The sequence below is a fragment of the Empidonax traillii genome, unplaced genomic scaffold (assembly GCF_003031625.1).
Source record: "Empidonax traillii isolate 1590-97213 ecotype Southwest subspecies unplaced genomic scaffold, ASM303162v1 scaffold104:size2570737, whole genome shotgun sequence".
NCBI classification, from domain to species: domain Eukaryota; kingdom Metazoa; phylum Chordata; class Aves; order Passeriformes; family Tyrannidae; genus Empidonax; species Empidonax traillii.
Window position 1 is genome coordinate 298167 of NW_020955297.1, and position 20662 is coordinate 318828.

At 45.6% G+C, this 20662-nt stretch overlaps 1 protein-coding gene across 5 annotated transcripts in view; it reads left to right on the forward strand.

Moving 5' to 3' along the window:
• PLXNB1 (plexin B1) overlaps nucleotides 1-20662 on the forward strand; it is a 78627-nt gene that overhangs the window by 40426 nt on the left and 17539 nt on the right. For all 5 annotated transcript variants that reach the window (XM_027882237.1, XM_027882240.1, XM_027882239.1 and 2 more), the window contains 15 exons: nucleotides 3945-4127; nucleotides 4550-4678; nucleotides 6474-6574; nucleotides 7216-7348; nucleotides 8060-8216; nucleotides 11002-11110; nucleotides 11209-11317; nucleotides 11906-12766; nucleotides 12886-13011; nucleotides 14110-14232; nucleotides 15212-15305; nucleotides 15457-15623; nucleotides 16635-16786; nucleotides 18642-18747; nucleotides 20328-20464. In XM_027882237.1, coding sequence (XP_027738038.1) covers nucleotides 3945-4127; nucleotides 4550-4678; nucleotides 6474-6574; nucleotides 7216-7348; nucleotides 8060-8216; nucleotides 11002-11110; nucleotides 11209-11317; nucleotides 11906-12766; nucleotides 12886-13011; nucleotides 14110-14232; nucleotides 15212-15305; nucleotides 15457-15623; nucleotides 16635-16786; nucleotides 18642-18747; nucleotides 20328-20464 — 2687 coding nt within the window. The remainder of the gene's footprint in view (nucleotides 1-3944; nucleotides 4128-4549; nucleotides 4679-6473; nucleotides 6575-7215; nucleotides 7349-8059; nucleotides 8217-11001; nucleotides 11111-11208; nucleotides 11318-11905; nucleotides 12767-12885; nucleotides 13012-14109; nucleotides 14233-15211; nucleotides 15306-15456; nucleotides 15624-16634; nucleotides 16787-18641; nucleotides 18748-20327; nucleotides 20465-20662) is intronic.

A 20662-nucleotide genomic window follows, 5' to 3' on the forward strand; every position in this document is an offset into this window, starting at 1 on the left:
GAGATGGTAATCCTTCTTCAACAACAAAGGCATGATGGGATGTTGCAGGATAAAAATGTGACCTAAAGTGGCTGTGACCCTGAATCCTCAGTCTGGCAGCCACTCTGTCTGGTGCTGTGATACTGGGAATGGTGATACAAACACAGGGCAGCAGCGTTCACTTGGGTGCACTGTCCTGGCATGAGAGTCTGTGGCTGTGAGCAGCTGTTTGCACCAAGGGCGTTGCTGATCCTTAGCTGAGCAGCGTGTTATCTTGTGTCTCCCGTCTATGGAACAGGCTGTGCAGATAATTGCTTCTTCCCAGCCTTGTGCTACAAAGAGCAAAGTGGTACCACAGAGCTTTGGAAGTCTCTGGGGCTGGGTGTGTGGTTCAAAACCAGTCTTAAAATAATGGTTTTCCCTTCAGTAGCTAAAGCTGACTGTAGAGTACTTGTGGGACAAGGAAAGGGTGAAGAACAGACTTGGAGCAGGATGAATGTAAGGTCAGGAAGAGTACCTAAGAGTTGGGAAGCAAGTGACTGCCCAGCTTGATGTCCTGCTTTCACTGTATTTCTTAGCCATGCCCTATGTGTCCTTTGCAGGGCCACATCAAAGGACTTATCACAGGTGATTTTTAGGGCAGCTGGATGGAGTTAAATGTCAAACTGGTGTGAGCACTTTAGAAGAATCTTTCATTCAAAATTACGTAGGGTCCCCCTGTACCATTTGATGTAGTGGAAAAGTGGGTGCACAGGGTAGGAGAAAAAGACCAGTGATTCCTGGTACGTGATCCCAGGCTTCCAGCTGCATGGTTTGGCCCATGGTGGGCTGACCAAAGCACGGCGTTTTATTAACAAGTGTGTCCAATGATATGTAAATGTCCTAACAAACTTGATCCTTCACCATTCAGCACACGGTTGTCGTTCAGATTGGATCTAACAACGTGTAAGCGTCTGTGCCAGCTCCAGCCTGCTCCAGTCAAGGGCTGAGTGGAAGCGGCTGTCAATGAACATTTTATGCAGGAACAGTTTTAAATCGTTTTCAATGGTGGCAGCTTGTGCTGGATGTAAGGATAATGCTAATTAATTTCACATTTTTCTGCCTCCAGACCAGCCTGTGCGCAAGGTATGCCCTTTTCCCTAGTTAACTCTGCCTCCAGATTTTAGCCCATCAGGGGAGGCTAAGATTGAGTTTTACAGTTCAATACAATCTCTTCCACTGGGAAAAAAAAATTGCTTGTTTTTATAAGAATTTCAGAAGCTGTTCTTTTGTTCATCTTGCTGGAGATCTGTTGTTAGTCGTGACATGCAGGAGGCTGTAGATGCTGTTTAGTGACTCGATAATTGGAAGTGTGAAACATGTTTCTGCAAGGCTTGGGAAGGCTGCCTATCTTCTGTGGGTATAGTTTTCAAGGCATGTACCTTTTTCTTTCACTCCTCTTCATGCATAGATGTAGATTTGTCCTGTTGTTTCCTACCTGCGCAGGCAGAATTCACAGCAGCAGCTTCATCCAAACCTGCTGCGTCACATTAGGACACTGGATGGTCCTGAAGTGCAATTTCTGCAACGTTGCCAAGATGTTACTCACTGAAAGCAATTCAAACATCTTCTATATAAATTTATATAAGTAATTCATATAGTTATCATGGTCTTAATCCCATAGAATGGAACAAGTTCCAGCTCTGGGCTGTGATTACCCTCACTGAGGCCACGGCAGGGCTGTGTCAGTGCAGGGAGAGCTTGCACAGATCGTGTTGGTTTATGGTGAATAAATGTGTGTGAAGTGACTTGCCCTTGGCATCACAAATAGGCAACAGCAGTGCTGAGCACAACTGGGGCAAAAATATTTCTGACTTGCGTGTGTGGGGTTTTTTTGAGCAATGCTTGAAAAATTTGCCTCAGTAGTGAGGTCGTTACACTCCAGACCTTGTCTGAATTGATACAATTTGCAAAGTAGCTAGAATCCCACTGAAAATAAATACCTAATGCTTTGGAGCATGGAAATTGGGTGGTGGCCTGCTTCCTAATAAATCTTATAGGAACTAGACCACTGGAGACATAGAAATCTCTTAAGTAACAAGAAGAAGATTGAAAGAAGCTTAAGAATCAAATAACAAAGCTAATAAGAAAAAGATATGTGTCACTAAAAATGAATGATAGTTTAGAGGATGATAAGAACTAAAAATCATTACAAGTTATAACCTCCTCTGAGGTTTTAAGTTGGAGCCTTACACCGACTGTGCAGAAAATCAATGAATTAGTATTTGAAAGGAAAACAATAAAGCCATCAGACTGAAAACAGTGGTAATGTAAACTGAGATGATTTGTTACATGGAACTGCTGTGTCAAGCTTTGCTTCCCTAATAACATAGCAAGGCATTTGAGAAGGGAACAGAGCTCAGGAGGTTACATGTATTTTACTGTGGGATTTCCATAGACCTTGTCAAAAGCTGCTGATCGCTTTTTGTTTCTCCAGGAAGCAGTCAAGTATTTAAAACAAGCAAACAAACAAAAAGCTCCAACCACAACAACACAAACAGAAAAAACAAAACAAAACAAACAAACAAAAAAAAAACCAAACAAAAAAAAAACACCAGAGAAATGGGAGGAGAGGAGAGAAAGGGACAGGTTTTCCATGAGATCGGTGAGAGGTGATAAGCAGATGCCTCAGGAATGCCACGTTGTGCTGTTATCGCTGATCTCTGACGGGGGCAGCTCCACTCCTGGTGCCGGATGGTACCGTGCAGCTGAGCACTGCCAAATGCAAAGCCACGGACATCAGACAGAAGGAATGTGTAACCCTGCTCACAAGGAGTCTAAATTCAGCCACGTTGCCTGAGGCAAGAGAGGGAGCTGGAGTAGGTGCAGACTGCTGGTTAATGCCGCTGCTACACGCACAGCTTTGTAAGAGTAATTAGTAAGGGGCTGGAGAGGTGAGTGAAAATATCGTGTTTACACAAGCCACGTTGTTTGAAGACAAGCCACTGATCGATTAAAAAATGGTGTTTTAGATAATAATTGTTGGCTAAACAATCCTGCATTCAGACTCTAAAAGGATACTGTAAAATTATAATGGAACGAAACAAGGTGTCAAGAGAGATATAAAACAATAAAGGAACTATCCTAGACAAGACTGAGTTTGTTACTTAGGAAACAGGTGAATCATCATGGAATATCTTATCTCTAGAGATGCAAATAGTAAATAAGTTGGCGGTTTTCATTGTCTCTCGTTTAGAACGCAGTAAGTGAAGGTTTGGTGGGACTGGGAGGGATCTAACAGGCACAGAAGGATGACTGTTTCTGCACAGTGCTGTGGAGTTAATGTTCAGAACCCTCACAAGACTCAGAAGAATTGCAGCAGTGTGCAGTGATGACTCTTGTATGTGCTCTGTGATTCCTAAGTGTAGTTAGTCAGCACTTTGGAGCAGGTTGTGTCCCACCCTGTGTTTATAATATGTCCTGGTGCTTTGGGATTCTGCTTCAGGCTCAGAATTTAATTTGCAGTTGATACAACAAAAACATGTACGATGGTTGAGGCGATACTTGTCACCAGGTGTCTTTGCACTGAAAGCAGAAATTCTCATCTTTTTGTTTTGTTATGAAGAATACAATAAATCTTCCCCAAAGCTGTATCATGGCAGTGTATAGGCAGTAATGTTTTTTTGGAAAACTTACAAAAGAGTTTCAATGCATTCCACTACTGATGCTGAATAAACTTGCTGAAATGTCTTCAAGATTCTGTGAAAGTACAAGCAGCCAACATACCTAAACTATTATTAAAATATGGCTGGTTTTGCTCTCCGTTAAAAAAAAGCTTAGAGGGCTTCAAAACTGAATTCACTGCTGGGGCACCTGTTTAAGGAATTTGGGTAGAAGAGGATGGTGGGAAGTGTTAAATGTGATGATGTTCCTTGTATCCATTTTTTTGGTACTGATTTCCCTCTTCTTTCTGCTTCCCCTGGAAGGACACCCTGTATGCCTACCCCTGTGGCTCTGACCACACTCCCAGCCCCATGGCCAGCCGGGTACCCTTGGAAGCAGCCCCGCTCCTGGAGAAAACCGAGGCCCGTCTGACAGCTGTGGCAGTGAATGTGGAAGATGGCCACACCATTGCTTTTCTGGGAGACAGCAGAGGGAGGTTACACAAGGTATGATATGGGTGCAACAGAAAGCAAAGAGGATAAAACTAATCCAGGATGCTCAGGTGGAAGGGGAAAAATGCACTTTCTCTTGTTCCTTGGAAGTTGGGTTCCTACTAAAGACTGTTACTATCAAGACAGTCTCTTCTCACACTCTGCTGACTGTAGAGAATGTGAATGCCCCAAACAGTGGTCCTGTTGCCTTTGGTTACATCTGCACTGAGCCATCATCAGGGCTGGTGCATCCCATGTGGTTTCTGCAGGTACTGTGAGGCATGTGCTTCATGTGGCCAAAGTCACTGCATGGAGGTTTTGGTGGGAGGTTGAAATCCTTGCACAGAGCGGGGGTTCCAGCTTGTTCCCGATGCAGGAAGGGTGTCCCCAACTCCTGTTGCGATGCTTTGCCTGCACTCAGCTGTGATCTCTTGCAGGTGTACATAGGAGCCATGGGAGATGCACAGATATACGCCTCGTTAGCTATCCCATCAAACAGCATGGTGAGTGGAGACCTGCTGTTTGACCAGTTGCAGGAGCACCTCTTTGTCATGACCCCGTCAATGGTAAGAGCAATACAATCCCTTCCACAGAGGAGTTGAAAGCATTTGAGGTCCAAACTACTGACGGGAGCGTGGGAGGCAGAGGAACTTTGTGTGGCTAAGCCTGTGCTGGGCAGCAGCTGCCTGTCAGTCTGACTTACAGGGACGGGGACTGGCCTTTTCCAAAAGCTGGAGGAAGCCTTGTTACCCTAAACCGTGTCCTGTTTGCATGTGCATTTTCCTAAATCTGTCAGACTGTATCAGCAATGATGGAGGAATGTGAACTGCAGGCTATAAAAGGCTGCTCTGCTGGCATGAAGACAAGGGACCACAAATTCCTGGGTTCCACTGCATTGAGCAGGAATTGTTTGGACAACAGTCTGCATCTCCATCTGAGCAGAATAATGTGAGCCTCTGGGTTCACATGTGACCCATCTTGGTTTCGGAGGAGATTAAAAGAGAAAAGGGAGGTTTTGTGTATTATAAGTGTAGCACTTCTGTTTTTAATCAGTTAAGAGATTAAGCTGTTCTTCTGTCGGCATGTAACCTACAAAAAGCGGGAATGTGTGGGAAATGTCTTCAGATAGCAGAGGTGTGCTCTGACCAGGAATGTAATAACAATCTTGCAGATGAAATCAAGCTGTATAAGGAGCCATGTGAGGCACCTTTCCCTCTTCTCCGGCTTTCTGTAATTCTGTTTGTGCCCAGAGGTAGTTGGAGGAAAAAAGGCATTGCGGTGCCTCGGGCTTTTGGGATATTGGTGTCTGCTGAGTAGGAAATCCAGCTATGGATACTTTATTTGAGAGGATTTGTACAACACCACTCATATCAGCAACTTCAGCTGGAAAGAAAAGGATCCTCCTAGCAAGGGGAAAAGCAGCCCTTGAGTTACTCTGAAGGAAAGAACAAACAAAAAATGAGAGTGTGCTGGAAAGCTACTGCTTCACTTCACTCCCCCAGTGCACTTTAAAATACTTGTAAAATTTGTAACACTTCAAAGGAGGAGTTGAAATCTGTGAGTGGAAGAAGATTAGGGAAATCTGAAATATATCCTTAACAGTAATTGTTCTGTCAATTAAAAGATGCAAATTACATCATGTACTTAGCAAAAGTAATAGGTCTGGGATTAGAAGTTGGTATTTCAAAGTAGCTGACAGTAGTAGCTGAAGTGTAGTAGCGGATTAAAGAGGGCAAGAGGGTGGAATCAGCAAGGACGCTAAGTTAAAGCAGAGAAGTTTTGCAAGTAAAATTTGCCCCTAGATGGCAGAAGGTTTTTGTTCCCCATTGATCAAAGCTTCATGGTCTACTTCCAGTCAGTTCTGCCAGGTAGAGCTGGACAATAGTGCAGATGGATTCAGAGGCCTCAGCCGGAGCTGCTGTCTCCAGCTTTGGTCACCTGGCATGTCACGAGAGATCTCATATGACAGAGTCCAGGAAAGTGAAAAAATGAATGATATTCAGTCTGCTATTCTTTAATCCACTTTGTTAAAATACAGTTTGATGACTAAATAAAGTCACCTCCTTGCAAAATGTGTCACAGATAACTTATGAATAGCAATGTGCTTTACTCACCTCAGTGCCTCTGTAGAGCTTGATGTGAAATGACCACTCAGATGGGCTCTGGAAACTTGTTCCTTTTTTGTTGTTGTTGTTGTTTTTGGTTTTGTTTTTGTTTTTATGGGAAGATAAATTGGGGATTGAGAAGTTGCTTTGGCAAGCATGCAAATGATGGGACTTTTTAGTTAGGGACAAGGAGCCAATGATCTGGGAGCTGTGTTGTGTGTGATATGTTTTCACTTTTCATTTCTTTTTCTGACAGGTGGTAAAGGTTCCCATAATGGAATGTTCCCTGTACTTGGACTGTGAATCTTGTCTGGCACTGAAAGATCCCTACTGTGGCTGGTGTGTCCTTCAAGGACGGTAAGATAGATCCCTGTTCACCTGCAAGGATTTTAGAGAGATAACGTTTAGGGATTGTCTCTGCTTACTTTCCTCCTTATATCTCTGTCTGGATTTAGTTTCTTTTTAGTGGGATATTCACTCTGACTTACTCTTGATGCCTCCCTAAAAGAGCATCTTTTCATTGCTTTTTGGGTCTTTGCTCACCACACATGATTCTCTTGTCTAGTGGATTTCAGCCTGGCTTTAGTCTGGCTGCAGCTCAAACCTCCTCATTTCAAATGTAGAGAAACTATCTGGTCTCTTCTTCTGGTGTCACTCTCTTATTTATAATTGTTTCCCTTCTTGCTCCCCTACTGATGTTGCTTAATGAGACATTGCTTATTCCAATGTGTCTGTGTCTGCTTGCTGGCTCTGTTCCCCTGTAGAAAACCAGAGGAACTAGTTCATGACCCTTGACACTCCAGAAGTGCCTACCCATCTATATTTTGGCAACAGTTCATCCTATTATTGAAAGTGGTGGGAAGCTGGGACTTCTGTGGCTTGTGTAGCAGCTTCCCCAAGACTCCAGAGCAAGGCTTGAGGCAGTCAGTGTCCCCTTGGAAGCCAAACCCCTCCCGCTGCACGGATGTCTCACAGGGCTTCTTGCTGTTTCCCTGCAGGTGCAGCCGTCGCTCCGAGTGCTTGCGGTCCAGGTTGAGTGAGCAGTGGCTCTGGAGCTTTAACTCTACCCAGCAGTGCCTGTCTGTCCAGTCACTAACTCCAGCCAATATCAGCAGGGAGGAAAAGAGAAATGTGAGTGGTGATGATCCTTTGATGACGCTCAAGCTGTAGAGAGTCCCCTGCAGACTGAGGAGTCACAAGTCTTTCTGTTGCTTTCTGTGGGGTACTGAACCAATGAACCTTCAAGCATGTTCTCTGCTGACATGAGGGACTTACCTGCTGGTACTGCCAAGTTGTTAATTTAATTGTTGGGGTTTTTTTCCTCATAAAACTAAGTGTCCTTGCGTGCTACGAGTTACTGGGTATTTTGGAGTATGTGATGGCTGCTTGGGTGTGGTCCCTCCTTGTTTGAGTATCTATAGGGTGCCAGTGTTTGTGCTTTTAACGTTTATACCTGACACTTGCTGTCAGGAAGATCTGAAAGGAGTTACCCAAAATTACATCTCCAGTCTGGCATGTGAGAGCTGGCAGAAAAGCTAAGAAGGTGCTGGAGTGATTTGAAGTCTGTCATTGTGTCAGGAAGTGGCAAGAACCTGTCTTTTGCTAGAGGCTTGGGCAAAGGAAGTTGTCAGTTGTTGGAGGAATGCCAAGTTCGTTTTGGGAATGGCAAGAAATGAATGAATGGAACAGTCAGTCCAAGGAGACATTAGAGGAAAATGAGTGTATGTGCAGATAACTACTTTATGGGGCTCTTCTTTTGAAAAAGCAGACCCAGAAAATTAGATGAAATGAGAGCAAATTATTAGAGGGCAAATTATTTACTGGGTAACATTGAATTGGCAGATATTCTTGGCCATCTCGGATTTGCCTTCTCTGCGTGAGGAAGAATTTTACTCGTGTTACTTTGAAGATTATGAAAGCCCAGCAGTTCTGACAGAGTCAGGAATCATGTGTCCTTCTCCAGATCCCAGCCAAGCACCAGCTCTGCCAACAGGAACAGGTTAGTGAAATGCTTTAAATGGAGCATGATAGCTCTGATAACACTGTTGGGAGAAAGTACATTGTAGGTCTATTGGATTGCCAGGATTAACAGCCATGGATGTATGTGGACCGTCAGTAGGTGTTCATTTCATTCCTCATAATATCTGTTTGCTTTCTTCTTGTGTGTCACACACATCCTGTGCTATTTTGGGCTGTTGCCAAATTCCAATGCCAAATTCTGATAGTTGGAAAAGAGATCCCGTTTGAAGGGTTGTATGCAAATCTGAGTGTTATTTGAAATGCAGTCTCGAGGGGTGACTGGTTTGGCAGCTTTGTTGTTAATCAGGAGAGAGAACTCTCTTAAATACTGCTGTATTATTTCAACCAAACAAAATGCAAACCTTCTCAAAATCCACATAGTGGGAGAAGGAAGTACGTGTAAGAAGAGACCCATGGTCCTTAAAGTTAGAAATAAATCTGCAGTGCGGCACAAACTCAGAAAATATTTAGCCTGTGAACAATAGCTGGCTGAGTGTTGCTGATTGGCCACTCTAAAGGACCTGGAAAGTTCTCAGTTTATCTTCTTCGCATTGGATTTTACCCAGCCTGTCAGTGTGAGCTCTGATGAGCTGATCTCTTCAAAGAGCTCGTTCATCAGGTGCCAGTTGGGAAACGTTCCACACGATTCACCTAAATGGCTGAGCAGATTTTCCAGGCAAGTATGCAGCTGGCTAATGGGTCTGAAGCAACCTCCGTGGACATAACATGACACTCATTCAATCTCAAACTCCTTCATTTTCAGTATTATTTACAGTATTATAATATCTGGCTTTCACACTACTGTAGCCTAGAACAAAACAACCAGGGTGGTCAGAAACAGAGCAAAAAAGGGCCTCACGCACTGCCACTGCAGGCAGAGTGGGCAGGATAGGCTTCCCTGTTTAGCTGTACAAATGTGGGCATGAATTTAAGCAGAGTTGTGAAAATCAGTGTAGATAAAGCCACAGTCTAGTTCTCATTATTCCAGGCTTCAGGATATTCTTATCAGCTCCTTTGTAAGTCAGTCGTGCTTTTATTCCAAGGTGCTTTACCTACATTACTTCCATATTGCATCTCTGTGGCTTAGCAAGGGGCTCCTGTTCTGTGGCCTAAACCTGCTCGTGGATGGTTTCTGCCTGTTTGATCTATTTGTGTTGTCCTTTTGCTTCCACAGCTCTTCTCCCACTCGATGAACAGGCATTCCTAGCATAGAAGTTTGCCATGTTAACTGTGCCAGCTTTTTCTTCTGTTCCTTAGACTTCCTCTCTCTTTCATTCTGTTGCTAGTCCTTCTTTGTACAGCGTCTGTGCTCTGCTAAGGTGAATTTGAAGCTGGTAATTCATACATTGTTTTTTACATGAGATCTCATCAGGGCCTTAGATACCAGCACTTTGCTGTTCCTACTTATAATACTTTCCCCAGCACACTAAAGTATTTGCCTTTTTCTGGCTTTGTTTTAGAGGTTGCATACCAGCTTATCTGTCACTTGTAGCTGTTGAGCCCCAAGCTGGTAGCACAAACTCTTACTCTCAATTTGCAAGTGCTCGACCTCATCTTCTGTACTGTCAAACAGCATTATTGGCAGTCATGGGAAATAATGGCCTTTTTGGAGAAAGGAATATTTATAAATACAATGTCGTAACCCTGAAATGCTGGGAGGTGTTATCCCTTCCAACACTGCCAAATGCAATCACCTCTGTGACAGTGATAGGAGTTGGCAGTACTGCAGTCACTCCAGCCTCCAGCTGCATAGGATACCCTTATTTTCTCCTAATCATGGGTTTCCATACACCCCTCATTACTAACTGTTTGATTAGCATACTGCTTTACTTGCTGTCCTATCAGGAACCCAGCTTAGGCCTGACTGATTCTTCACATGTTAATTGTTTTGCTGTGACTAGAGCTTGCTTGCAAGAGGAGCCCTTAATTCTCATTCTGAGAGGAACAGTGGACAAGGTTCTTGTTACTTATCTTTATACCCAACTGCCTTTGAGAAATTACAGCTCCTGGACTGGAGCAGGCAATGCAATATGGTCCTATTATTTGGAGAACTAATAACCAACTCTAAGGTTGGAGGCATTTGTCTAGAACAAGATTAATTATCTGATTTAGTACTGTCATATGCAAAATATCTCCCTTAGGCTGATGCTATCAGCTGCAGCAAGTTCTGACCATCTCTGCAGCTATTTAGTCTACAGAAAACAGTGACAGTCTCTTCCCAAAGAGAACAGGGCTGTCCTGAGGCTTGTAGTTGATGTCAGACCTGGATTGAAAGCAGATAAACCTTCAGTCATTTCAACTGAGATTATGAGTCTCTTATAAACTTATTCACTGACTCAGTTCTTAGTCTGGTTGTAGAACAAAGCTCTCAAGGTGAAGGCAGTATATAAAGGGCCATGTCCATTCTCAGGGTTTCATTTTCCTGTAGATGACAAAGGCAGTCAGCTTTGAGCCTTAATGTTACATCTTCCTCTAATACAGAGGTGGCAGTGGAATTATAGAGCTAAAGACTGAGGGATCTTCAGACTAGGCTTTCTTCCCATGGGTTGGCAAGAGCTGTCACAAACTACTCCTGACAAACTTGTCCAACCTGTTTTGTTTTTAGTGTCTGTAGGATAATCCAGTGATTGAGATGCTGGAAGCATGGAAAGGGATCTGTCTCTTATGTTTGACAGTGTCTCTCCTAAAGCATGCTGTATCTCCTAGCAGCATGGCAAACTATTATAGGGGCTCCATTTCTAAGAAATTTTTATTTTCGTTTTCAGATCATGTCACCATAAAGCTCGTAGTGCGTTTCCATGACATCTTCATTGCTTCTGTGGACTTCTCTTTCTATGACTGTGCTGCAGTGGCCCTGCTGTGGAAATCGGCACCGTGAGCACCTGCTTTTTCTGTTCTGTAGTTCTAGTGAGGGTGGCTGTACCTTTCTGGGTCGTCCTTTCTTAGCAGCTGCTTTTCTGTCTTTGTCCCAGGTGCCAGAAGTGTGTGAGCAGTCTCTGGGGATGCAACTGGTGCATCCAGCAGCACCTCTGCACCCACAAAGCAGCCTGTGAGGAAGGAACCATTATCTACAATGAAAGGGTACGTCTGCCACTCAGTCCTAGTCCTGTGTGCTGCAACAGCCTCAGTGAGTCAGATCTCTTCTCAGGTAAAATAGCAGCTGTCAGTAACATCAAGCAAGGAGGTGAGCAAAGAGGAGCTCCCCTTGGAGTGACACGAGGCTCTGCATCCCTAATACTACAGATTTCTGGGGAAGTGCCATCAGATGAAGCAGGTCACCCTTACCCTGGGACTATCCAGCCTGTGTATTCAAAGTGAGGGACAAGAGCAAGCTGACCGGGAGGCTGCGAGTGGGGAGGTGGAACAGCTGCTGCTTTTGGCTGCCACAGGTGGCCTTGCAGTTTTGTGGGGGATGAAGACTGCCAGACCTCCCTCTGAGAGGAGGTGAGAGCAGGCATCTGTGGGAAGAGGGAATGTTGCTGGATCTTTGGCACTATGAGCATTCACCCATCCCGTCCTGAGAAGACAGCATATGATACGTCTTTCATTAAAATCCAGAGGGTGAAGCAGCCTCTTGTCTATGCAAAGTGATACAGAGTGTTTCTCTGCTTGGGTTTTACTGTTTCATTTCTTTCCCTCTTCTCGCCCCCCCGTGTTGTTTTTCTCTAGGCCCAGATCCCATCCTCAAGTGTGTATCCTTCTTCAGCCGCTCCCCTCACCAAGTCCTCTACCACAGCCCCAACCATGGCCACAAAACCCACCACTACCCCTGTGCATGTGGGACCAAGCACTGAGCCCCCCACAGAGCCCATCCACGTCACGCCCTCCGCAGCCCCAGATCTGATGACTGAGCCTGTGGAAACCCTGAGCTACACGTACCTGACTCTCTCGACCGAAGCCACCCCTCTCCAGGCCGCCACAGAATCCCCGCTCCCACCACCAGCAGACAAACCCGCTGTCACTGTGCCAGAGACAACCTCTCCCGCTGCATCTGTCCTCACCAGCCCATCCAAAAGTGTGGATCACGCAGCCCTGCCCACTGAAGAGCCAGCCACAGCCCAGGAGCCACGGCACACCGACCCACCCACCACCCCCGTGGGTAGCCCCCTGCACACGTCTGCAGCAGCAGTAACACCTTCCTCTCCTGTCACCAGTTTCAAGTGGGCTCCAAGTCCTTTTCCCACCACAGAGGCACTGACATTTGCCATCCCATCTCCCCAGACCCCCAGCCAGGTGCCAGGGAGCCCTGTTGCCTCTGACGTCTCTCCTGGACTGCCGGGAACTGAGCTATCTGCTTCAGAGCTCCCACCATCAGCTCCCCCAGAGTGGCTGCTGGAGGAAGGCACAGAACTTCAGGACACAGAGGACTGGATGGATTTGCTGCAGGCTGAGAATGACACATCTCTCTTCTCTGCTTCTACTCTTCTGTCGGGTGATGGCGATTCTTCAGAGAGGGATGTCCCTGACTTTCCTCGGATCCTTCACCCTGACCTCGATTATCAGTATGATGCCCCCGAGTTTTGGGAGGAGGTAAGTTACTGGGCTTTGGAATTCATAGTCTAAGGCTTGTAACTCTTTGATATTTTCATACAGACTGCCAATCTAGTATTTCAACACTCAGGAGAGATTTTGCCCTGTGTTTTTGTCAGAATGAAGAGCCTAGCTGGGGTCCAGATGCATGTCCCTGTGTGCAGGGAATCCAGGGATCTTCACTGTTTCCAGTCAACGTGGCAAGGAAGATAACCCTGTTGGGAAAGAACTTCCACCTCTATCAGGTAGTCAGCTCAACACCATCACCTTTAAGAAACTGTATTATTGCAGGGCACTGTTTAAGCAACCTGGCCACTGGACTGCTAAAAATATATGTAAGACACAGTTGTGGCTTTACCTAAGTTTCTCCTAGAGGAATGACCTTCTGTGCACAAAGAATCCCATAGGTGGATTTATTGGTGGGTAGAAAGTCACCCAGAAAAAGGGAGAGTACAGGTGTGCACCAACCTGCTGGAGAAGATCTGCATGCATTTGGATTACATTGCACCTCTGCTGCACTGCAGATGGTAGCTTTTGGAATAACTTCCTGCTGAATCCCTGCTGATTGTTTGTGTCTCCATAAACTAAAGATAAGTCATCTGTTCCCTTTCCTTTCTGGCATGCTCAAGTTCATGTGGCTATTCCTGTCATACCTGAAACTTCTGCAGTGGGGAAAAGCAACCTTGACAGCTGTTTCTTGGGTGTGGCTTTGATAAAAATTCTCTTTGCTTCTCAAGACAGAAGATGATTTAGTAACCTTTTACAAACAACTGCCTCAGAGCACACAGCCCACAGTCTGATTGTTACTTTATACGGTAAACCTGACATACTGCTCTGCTCAGAGTAACAGAGCTGGTTACAGATAAATGCATATCCATCTTTTTTACAAGAAGTATCTAAACAATTCAGTGGAAGGTTTGCAGGAAAGAGACAGAGAGAAGAGAAAAAGACACTTGGTGTTTTTTTACGTGCTCTGCTCTAATCTGTGTACTCCACTCTTCACTTCCAAGCTGGTGTTTCAGAGACAAACAGGCATAACTTCAGAATCCCGCTGGTTTTCCTTTAATTCCCCCCTTTGGGCTGAGTTCTCCCCACACTGACACACCTGCTCCCTTCTAGGTGTTTTGTTTTGTGTTGGTTTACCTTTCATACGTGGAGGCAGTGACAGCATAGAGAGCCCTTGAATATAGTGTAGAGTTGGCATAACGAAAGGAATGAGAGGAGCACACTGCTGGCACAGTAAGTGGCTTGGTAAAAGGTACTGAACTGGAGAGGCAGGAGGACACTTGTGCAGCCTGAAGCTGTGTCATGGAGAAATGATGCCATGTGTTTCTTCTCTGCAGGACCAGCAGTGGGACTATGAGTGTGTCCTGAATGTGGAAGGGAGGACAATGGTGATGGATGCTTATGTGGAAGGAGATGAAACAAACCGGTCTCTCTGTTATATCACCTGCCAGATGAACCAGGTGAGTGCTTGGATTACGGTGCCATTTCAGAATTCACACTGGTGCTGGTTTTGCTCAGCAGGTTGGAAGACAAGCTCTGGACAAGAGAGCATGTTTTGCAATAACATCTGTAGAATATTTAGCACTATGGGGCCCTCTGTGATGCTGCTGCCTGGCAGTACTGATATCTTCAACTTGCAGGAAGGTTGTGCAGTCTGGGCCACACAACCTGTTGCTGCATTGGCTGTAGCAGGGGATGATGCTACAGATGAGTCTCTGAACTGGCCAGCATGTTGCTGCTCCTGCTTTAGCTTGAGGCACTGTTGTTCATCCTTCTCTGGATTGTGACTTCTGTGATGTTTTTTCTGTTGTGAAAAGAAAACTGCTGTCAATGCCAATGTTCTTCCTTGGCAGTAGAAGCTAGCCTGTGGATTGTAAGATTACAGGCAAAGTTGAAACAGCCATATACATTTCTGGAGGATGTGTGAATTTTACTTAAGGCAAGATTTTCAAGCAGAGGTGATATTTTTAGTTCACCAAGTCATATAGTTAAGGGAGAAGAACAACATAGGCTCTTGTGCACATGAGCCCTACAGACCAATTGTAATCTTACATCTTTAGCTCTACTGAAATGGCATAAATGCCAGCTTGAGCAGTTCTCTGCATCTACAGGTGGCTTGTCGATAGGAATACGCCATTTAGGAATGCAGTTAGGAATTTACAGAAGTATTGCTGTGAGCACACATTTGTTTTCAGTGTTCATCCTAGTGAATTAAAGCCTGCTACCTTTCCTAGAGCAGAGTTGTGGCTGTAGGAATCAGTGAGGACAGGCCTGTGCTGCCACTGCCCCAGCTGACACTGCCTTGTCTGCATGTGTGGGAAGCTCCGTGTAGGCTGTATGTGCTGCGCACTCTGCAGGGTGGATGCTGGTGCTTTTTGCATATTCAGCTCTTTTGTCTGTGCCTCTATTAAATCCTCTTGATGGTCTTTGTCTTTTCAGTACAGTTACACAGCATCTCAACTTGAATTCAACGCTGTGGTGTTTGTGCAGAGGCGACGACACCTTCGAGTGGACAGTGCTGGAGATCTTCATGGTAGGAGTGAAAGAAAACATAGAGCCTCACTTCTGTTGCTTGTCACAGGGGCAGGAGGAGGAGAGGGTTCTGTAGAAGGTGCCGTGTTCCTGTATTGTTCTGTGCCCCATGGGGATGTTTGCAGATGCCTCTGAACTTTTCTCCTTTGCAGTGACTTTTTACAACTGCTCTGTGGGACACACTGATTGTAGCCGATGCCAAACAGCTGACTCAAAGTACAACTGTGTGTGGTGTGGAGGTGACAACCCCAGCTGTATCTTCAGGGGCTCTTGCAAGGAAGAAATTGAAGACCTGTGTCCAGCACCTCTCATTCACTCTGTGAGTAATTTGCTAGTGTACTGCACCCGGGGCAAGGAGGGCTCCGCTCTGCAGTGGAAATCAAGGGGCTGTGAACTCAGAGTGCAAGCAGTGCAGCTCAATAATACATTGGCCATCTGAAGAGCAAGTTAGTCCTATTCAATTGTGATCCCTCAGTGTTGTGAGGATTCTCGACTGTTGTGCTGGGCTTTCAGTGTGCTTATAGAAAACAGTGGGGAAAGATGCATTTGTATCTCATGCAAGCTGAAAATCGTACACCAGGAGCAGAATCATTCAGGAGCTGGGAAAGGGTCCACAGGATGGATCCTCCAACTGTCTCAAGCCAGACCCTGAACTGAGCCTGGGGCAAAGGAAGGCAAAACCTAATGATAACAGCACAGCAAAGATGGGAAAGGCATGAGAGGTTACCAGAATTAATTATTTTTGTCTGTTTATTTTAAATGTTTCTTGCTAACTGCCACATGACAAGTGTCTGTAGCCATGTGTCCCTTTTGCTGTCAGCTTGTCCTCCCTCCAGTGGCACACAACATCCATGTGCTGCATCTTGTCTTATTTTATCTTGGATGCTGCTCAGGGACAGAGCTTTGACGTTTGTGCAGCATGCGATTCACTGTCGTCCTGATGCTGAGGGGGGAATGGTGCTTGCTGCTTCAATACCAGTAACGTATCTTGGCTTGTGCATTCCCACTCTTCAGCACAAATGCCCTGTGGAGTGGTCAGCATGTTAATGGGAAGGCAAAGCAGGGCAGCCTTTGCCTTCTAAGTGGATTATCACCTCTGGGTGGGGACTGCTGGCAACAGCGAGGTACGGGAAAGAAGGCTCCAACTGTGGTGTTCTTTAAGGCCTTTCTTCTGGTGAGGCTGTGACCTTGGTACTAGTCCAAGCCAGTAAAAGGAGTCAATAACAGTGACACAAGCAGGCAGTTGAAGAGCCCTGTGCTGTAGATCAGTTGCCAGACTGCAGAGGTCTGAGATACTGTGACATTTACACATGCGCGGATGTCTTTGCAGGTGTACCCCCTGTCTGGACCAGTGGAAGGTGGCACTAGAATCACCATCACTGGCTCAAACCTCGGGCAGAAACATCAAGACATTGCAGAAACTGTCACTGTTGCAGGAATTCCCTGTGCCGTAGATGCTCAAGAGTATGAGATCTCTAGCAGGTAGAGTATCTGTGAAGCCTCCTCCCAGAGGCAGGCGCTGGCTTTTCCCTTGGCTGATCACCCAGCCTGAGATGTCTTTGCCTTTGCTGTAGCAGGTATTGGACCTTGCCCATTTCCCCCCAGGGAGTGCTCTGAGTAAGATCACTGTCTGAGTAGTTGCTCAGGCAGTGACCTTGGAGAAATAAGGTTGTGTACGTGGCAACAGCCAAACAGCGATGCCATATTCTGCCCATGCTGCCCATGCAGAGCCTGCAGTCCAGCCAGGTCAGGGATTCATGGGCTCAGAGCCCTGCAGTTCACGGATATCTCTCCCAGCCACAGGGTGATTTCAATAAAGCAAAGGACATGGCTTGTGTGTCACTGATAGGGAAATATCCTGACCATGTTAACACAAGGTGAGGATGGGAACACGTGGTTGGAGGCACACCCCTAGACTGTCAGTCTTCACTTGCCAGCCAGACTTCCACCGCCAGGAACAAACCAAATGAAAAGACCTTCTCGACCAGGGACACATAAGGGAGTCCTGGTGGGCCTTATGCCACCCTTCTGGTCACCAGGAGTGCCTGGCAGGTCACACAGTGCTTGTAAAAGTAGTGGCAAAGAGAGGGATGTGAAGCAGAAAGACCTGTCCTGCTGAATCCAGCTCATATCAGTGATAGAGAACTGCATAGCTGGTGTGTCTGACCAGGAGAGAACCATATAACAAAGCAATAGTTAAGTGTCTGGAGATGTGACTTGGGGACCAAGGAGAAAGGGATGTTTGTGTAGTTGGCCTGTGGCAGGGCATGTAGGTGGGAGCCTTGGACAAGGGAGGGAGAGGAGCCAAACAAGCAGCAGGAGAAGAGGAGAGCAATTGTGAGTAACCTCTTGCCAGAGCTATCACAAATGTGTTTTTCCATTCTGTGGTAGCAATAGTTGTAGCACCCTTCCCTCTGGGAGCCAGGTAAGATCCTGCTGAGAATGGCCTGCTGTATTGTTGTCCTGTCTGTGTGCTTTGTTTGTCTGGATCCATCTGCTTTCTGTTTGCATCCTAGAACTAGAGCATAATTTTCCTGGGGTTAGCACTGTCTGTGTTCTGTATCTATAAATCACCTGGCATCACAGCATCTTGGCTTGGACTGCACTGCTTAAGTTCAAATTCCTGAGCCTCTTTAGCTGAGGGGATATAGCTGTGAACCTGGAACCCACTCCTGAGCAAGGCCCAGACAAAATTAATCTTGTGCTGTGCAGGAAAGCTGGGAAGTCTCCTGCGGAGTAGCTTTTCTGTTAGCAAATCAGTGCTGTAACATGGGATTCCTTGCTGTTCTTTTCCTAGTTTAACTTGACTTTTCACCTTGTTAGCATCTCACATATTAAATTATGTCTGGAAAAAGGGCTGGGAAGAATGGTTGGTGCAGATCAGGGGATCTGGCTGGTTCTAGAGGCCACTGGCTGAAGACCAGTGCCAGCTGAACCCACAGTCCTGAGTCTCCTCTGGTATCAGGCACAGCACTGGTCTGTGGATTGACCACTGCTGGCCTGGAGTCCCTCCAGATATGACTGATTTTGATCAGCTCTGGACAATTGCAGAGTTCTTGGGCTCTTCATGCATCTGTGCTACAGTGGGTGTCATCCTGTCTGTCCCAGAAAGAATAACCTTAGATAGGATGGGCCTGTTTGGAACTGACCCCTGCATTTTTCTGCTGCACTTAATCCATTTTTAGAGGTGTTTCTTGATGTCTGGTTGTATGTTCTGAGCATGAGATAAGGCTGGAAGAAGGGAGCAGTGGTTGTTGGATGGTTTGAGGACATGAAGTGCTGGATGCAGCTCCCCTGCTTTTCCCTGGTGTGACACTGTTCTTGGATTGTCCTGCAGTATCGTGTGTGTCACTGGCGGGAGCTGGACGGAGAGATTTGGGCATATTGTGGTGGAAGTGCCTGGAGGAGGACGAGGAGTTTCTGGGCATGTTTTCACCTATCAGGTAACATAACCTTAATACCTCCCCTGTTTTTCCAGTATCCCTGCTAAATGGCTGTTTGCTGTGTGAACTTAAGGGGCTCTACCAGGCACTTCTGGTGTGGTGTGTTGGGATTCTTTCTATTTTGTTTTGTTCTCCCCCCACTCTCTCTTTAGATTATAAGAACAGCTGTACTGGGTAATACTAAAGATCCTGTAGTCTAGTGATTTTATAGGGTTTTTTTAAAATGGTAGCTATTAAATGCTTAAAGAAAGAGGAAAAATACAGGGTATCTTTCCAGTTTGAAGATTTTTTTTTTTTATTGATGGCTTAACATCTTATGAAGACTTCTGACTTTCCTTTTGTTAATTTGCAAATTGCTGTTTGAACACACTTATAGCTTCTGACCTTCAGCAGCTACTGGCAGTAAGAGTTCCTGTGCACTGTATGGAGAAAGGTTTCCTATTATTTTTAAACATGTTTCTGTTAACTTTTTCATATTTTAAACTCAGCAACTGTGAAATAATATTTAAGCAATTTCCAGATACAATTGCTCCTTTTTCGTCCTTGCTGCATAACTTACAAATTACGTATCTAGTTGCTTGTCTCCCTCTCCCATAGGAAGGGGAGAGAGATGCAGAAAACTACTGGGCTCTTTCCATTTTTGGCTCTATGGAACCATAAATAGATGCTGAACTATGCTGTTGCTCTTCTCTTGATTTTGGATCTGTTATCACCATTTTGAGGCCCTGATGAGAAGTGCAAAAGGAATTTTACTGTGGCATAAAAATGTTTTTTTTTCTTACTTCACTTTCCAGTAATTTCTACCACTTTGTGTGTTTTTGTTGAGATCTGTGCTTACAGCTGCTAGAGTTGTACAACTACCAAAGCACTCTTGAATGAGCAGGAACTACTTAGAAACTCACAACTTTGTACATGTGGTTAGCTTTTTTTTCTGTAGTCTCCTTGTTCCTTCTTACTTCACGGATCTTGCTTTTCATTTGTCAGCAGTGAATTACTTGTGCCACCCTGCCTGACTTCTCTAAATTTTGCTGCAGCTCCTCACTGGTACAAAGTTTTTTTGTTATTGTGAATAATTTATCAAATTTCATTTTCCCTTTCCAGGTCACCTACACATATGTTTAACAGCACAGGTCTCAACACAAATTCTCAGGGCTCCCTGCTGGTAATCTCCTCATCTGCTAGACAAACAGACACTTTATTTGCTACCTTGTTTTTCCTAACCTGAGTTATTAATCCAATTACTGATCTGAGCAATCCCTTTGAACTGTTAATCCTAGGGTTTGTGTGTGAGGCTCACAGCTCTGCTGGTTGCAGCATCCATCTGCCTTTGGCAGTCTGTGGAAAGGTCCCGAATTCCTGGTTCTTGCTGGAGTGATTGATCCCTCCTCTGTTGTCTCTGCTCTGTAAGGTAGCTGCTGGAGCCTAGCTGAGGCCTGCCCTTGACTGGGAACTGTAGCTTCTACTTTCAGAGCACTGGAGGTCACTGAACATATTCTGCTGTTTCCTTTTCTTGTCTTGTCTTTTGAGGTCCTCGTCACTCACTGCTTTTTTTTTTTCTTTTTCCCCCCTCCCTCTTCTAGAACCCAGAGCTGAAATCCATTGTTCCAACTCAGGGCCCCAAAGCAGGAGGAACCTGCCTTACCCTTCTGGGCTCAAAGCTGCTGACTGGCCATCCTAACGAGATCAGCGTCCTGCTTGGAGACCTCCCTTGCCAAATGTAAGATCAGCCCCTGCCCATGCACTGGCTGTGCACTGCCCTGAGCCCTTCCCAGAGCCCCACAGGGTGTGGTGCTGCCTGGTTCAGCCCTTAGCACAAGCAGTTGGAGTTCTGCTCTCCTTCTGTGTTCCAGGGGATCCTCACCTTGAGGGTCATTGACCATCCTAGATTCCTTCCCATGTCCCTTGGACGTGAGCA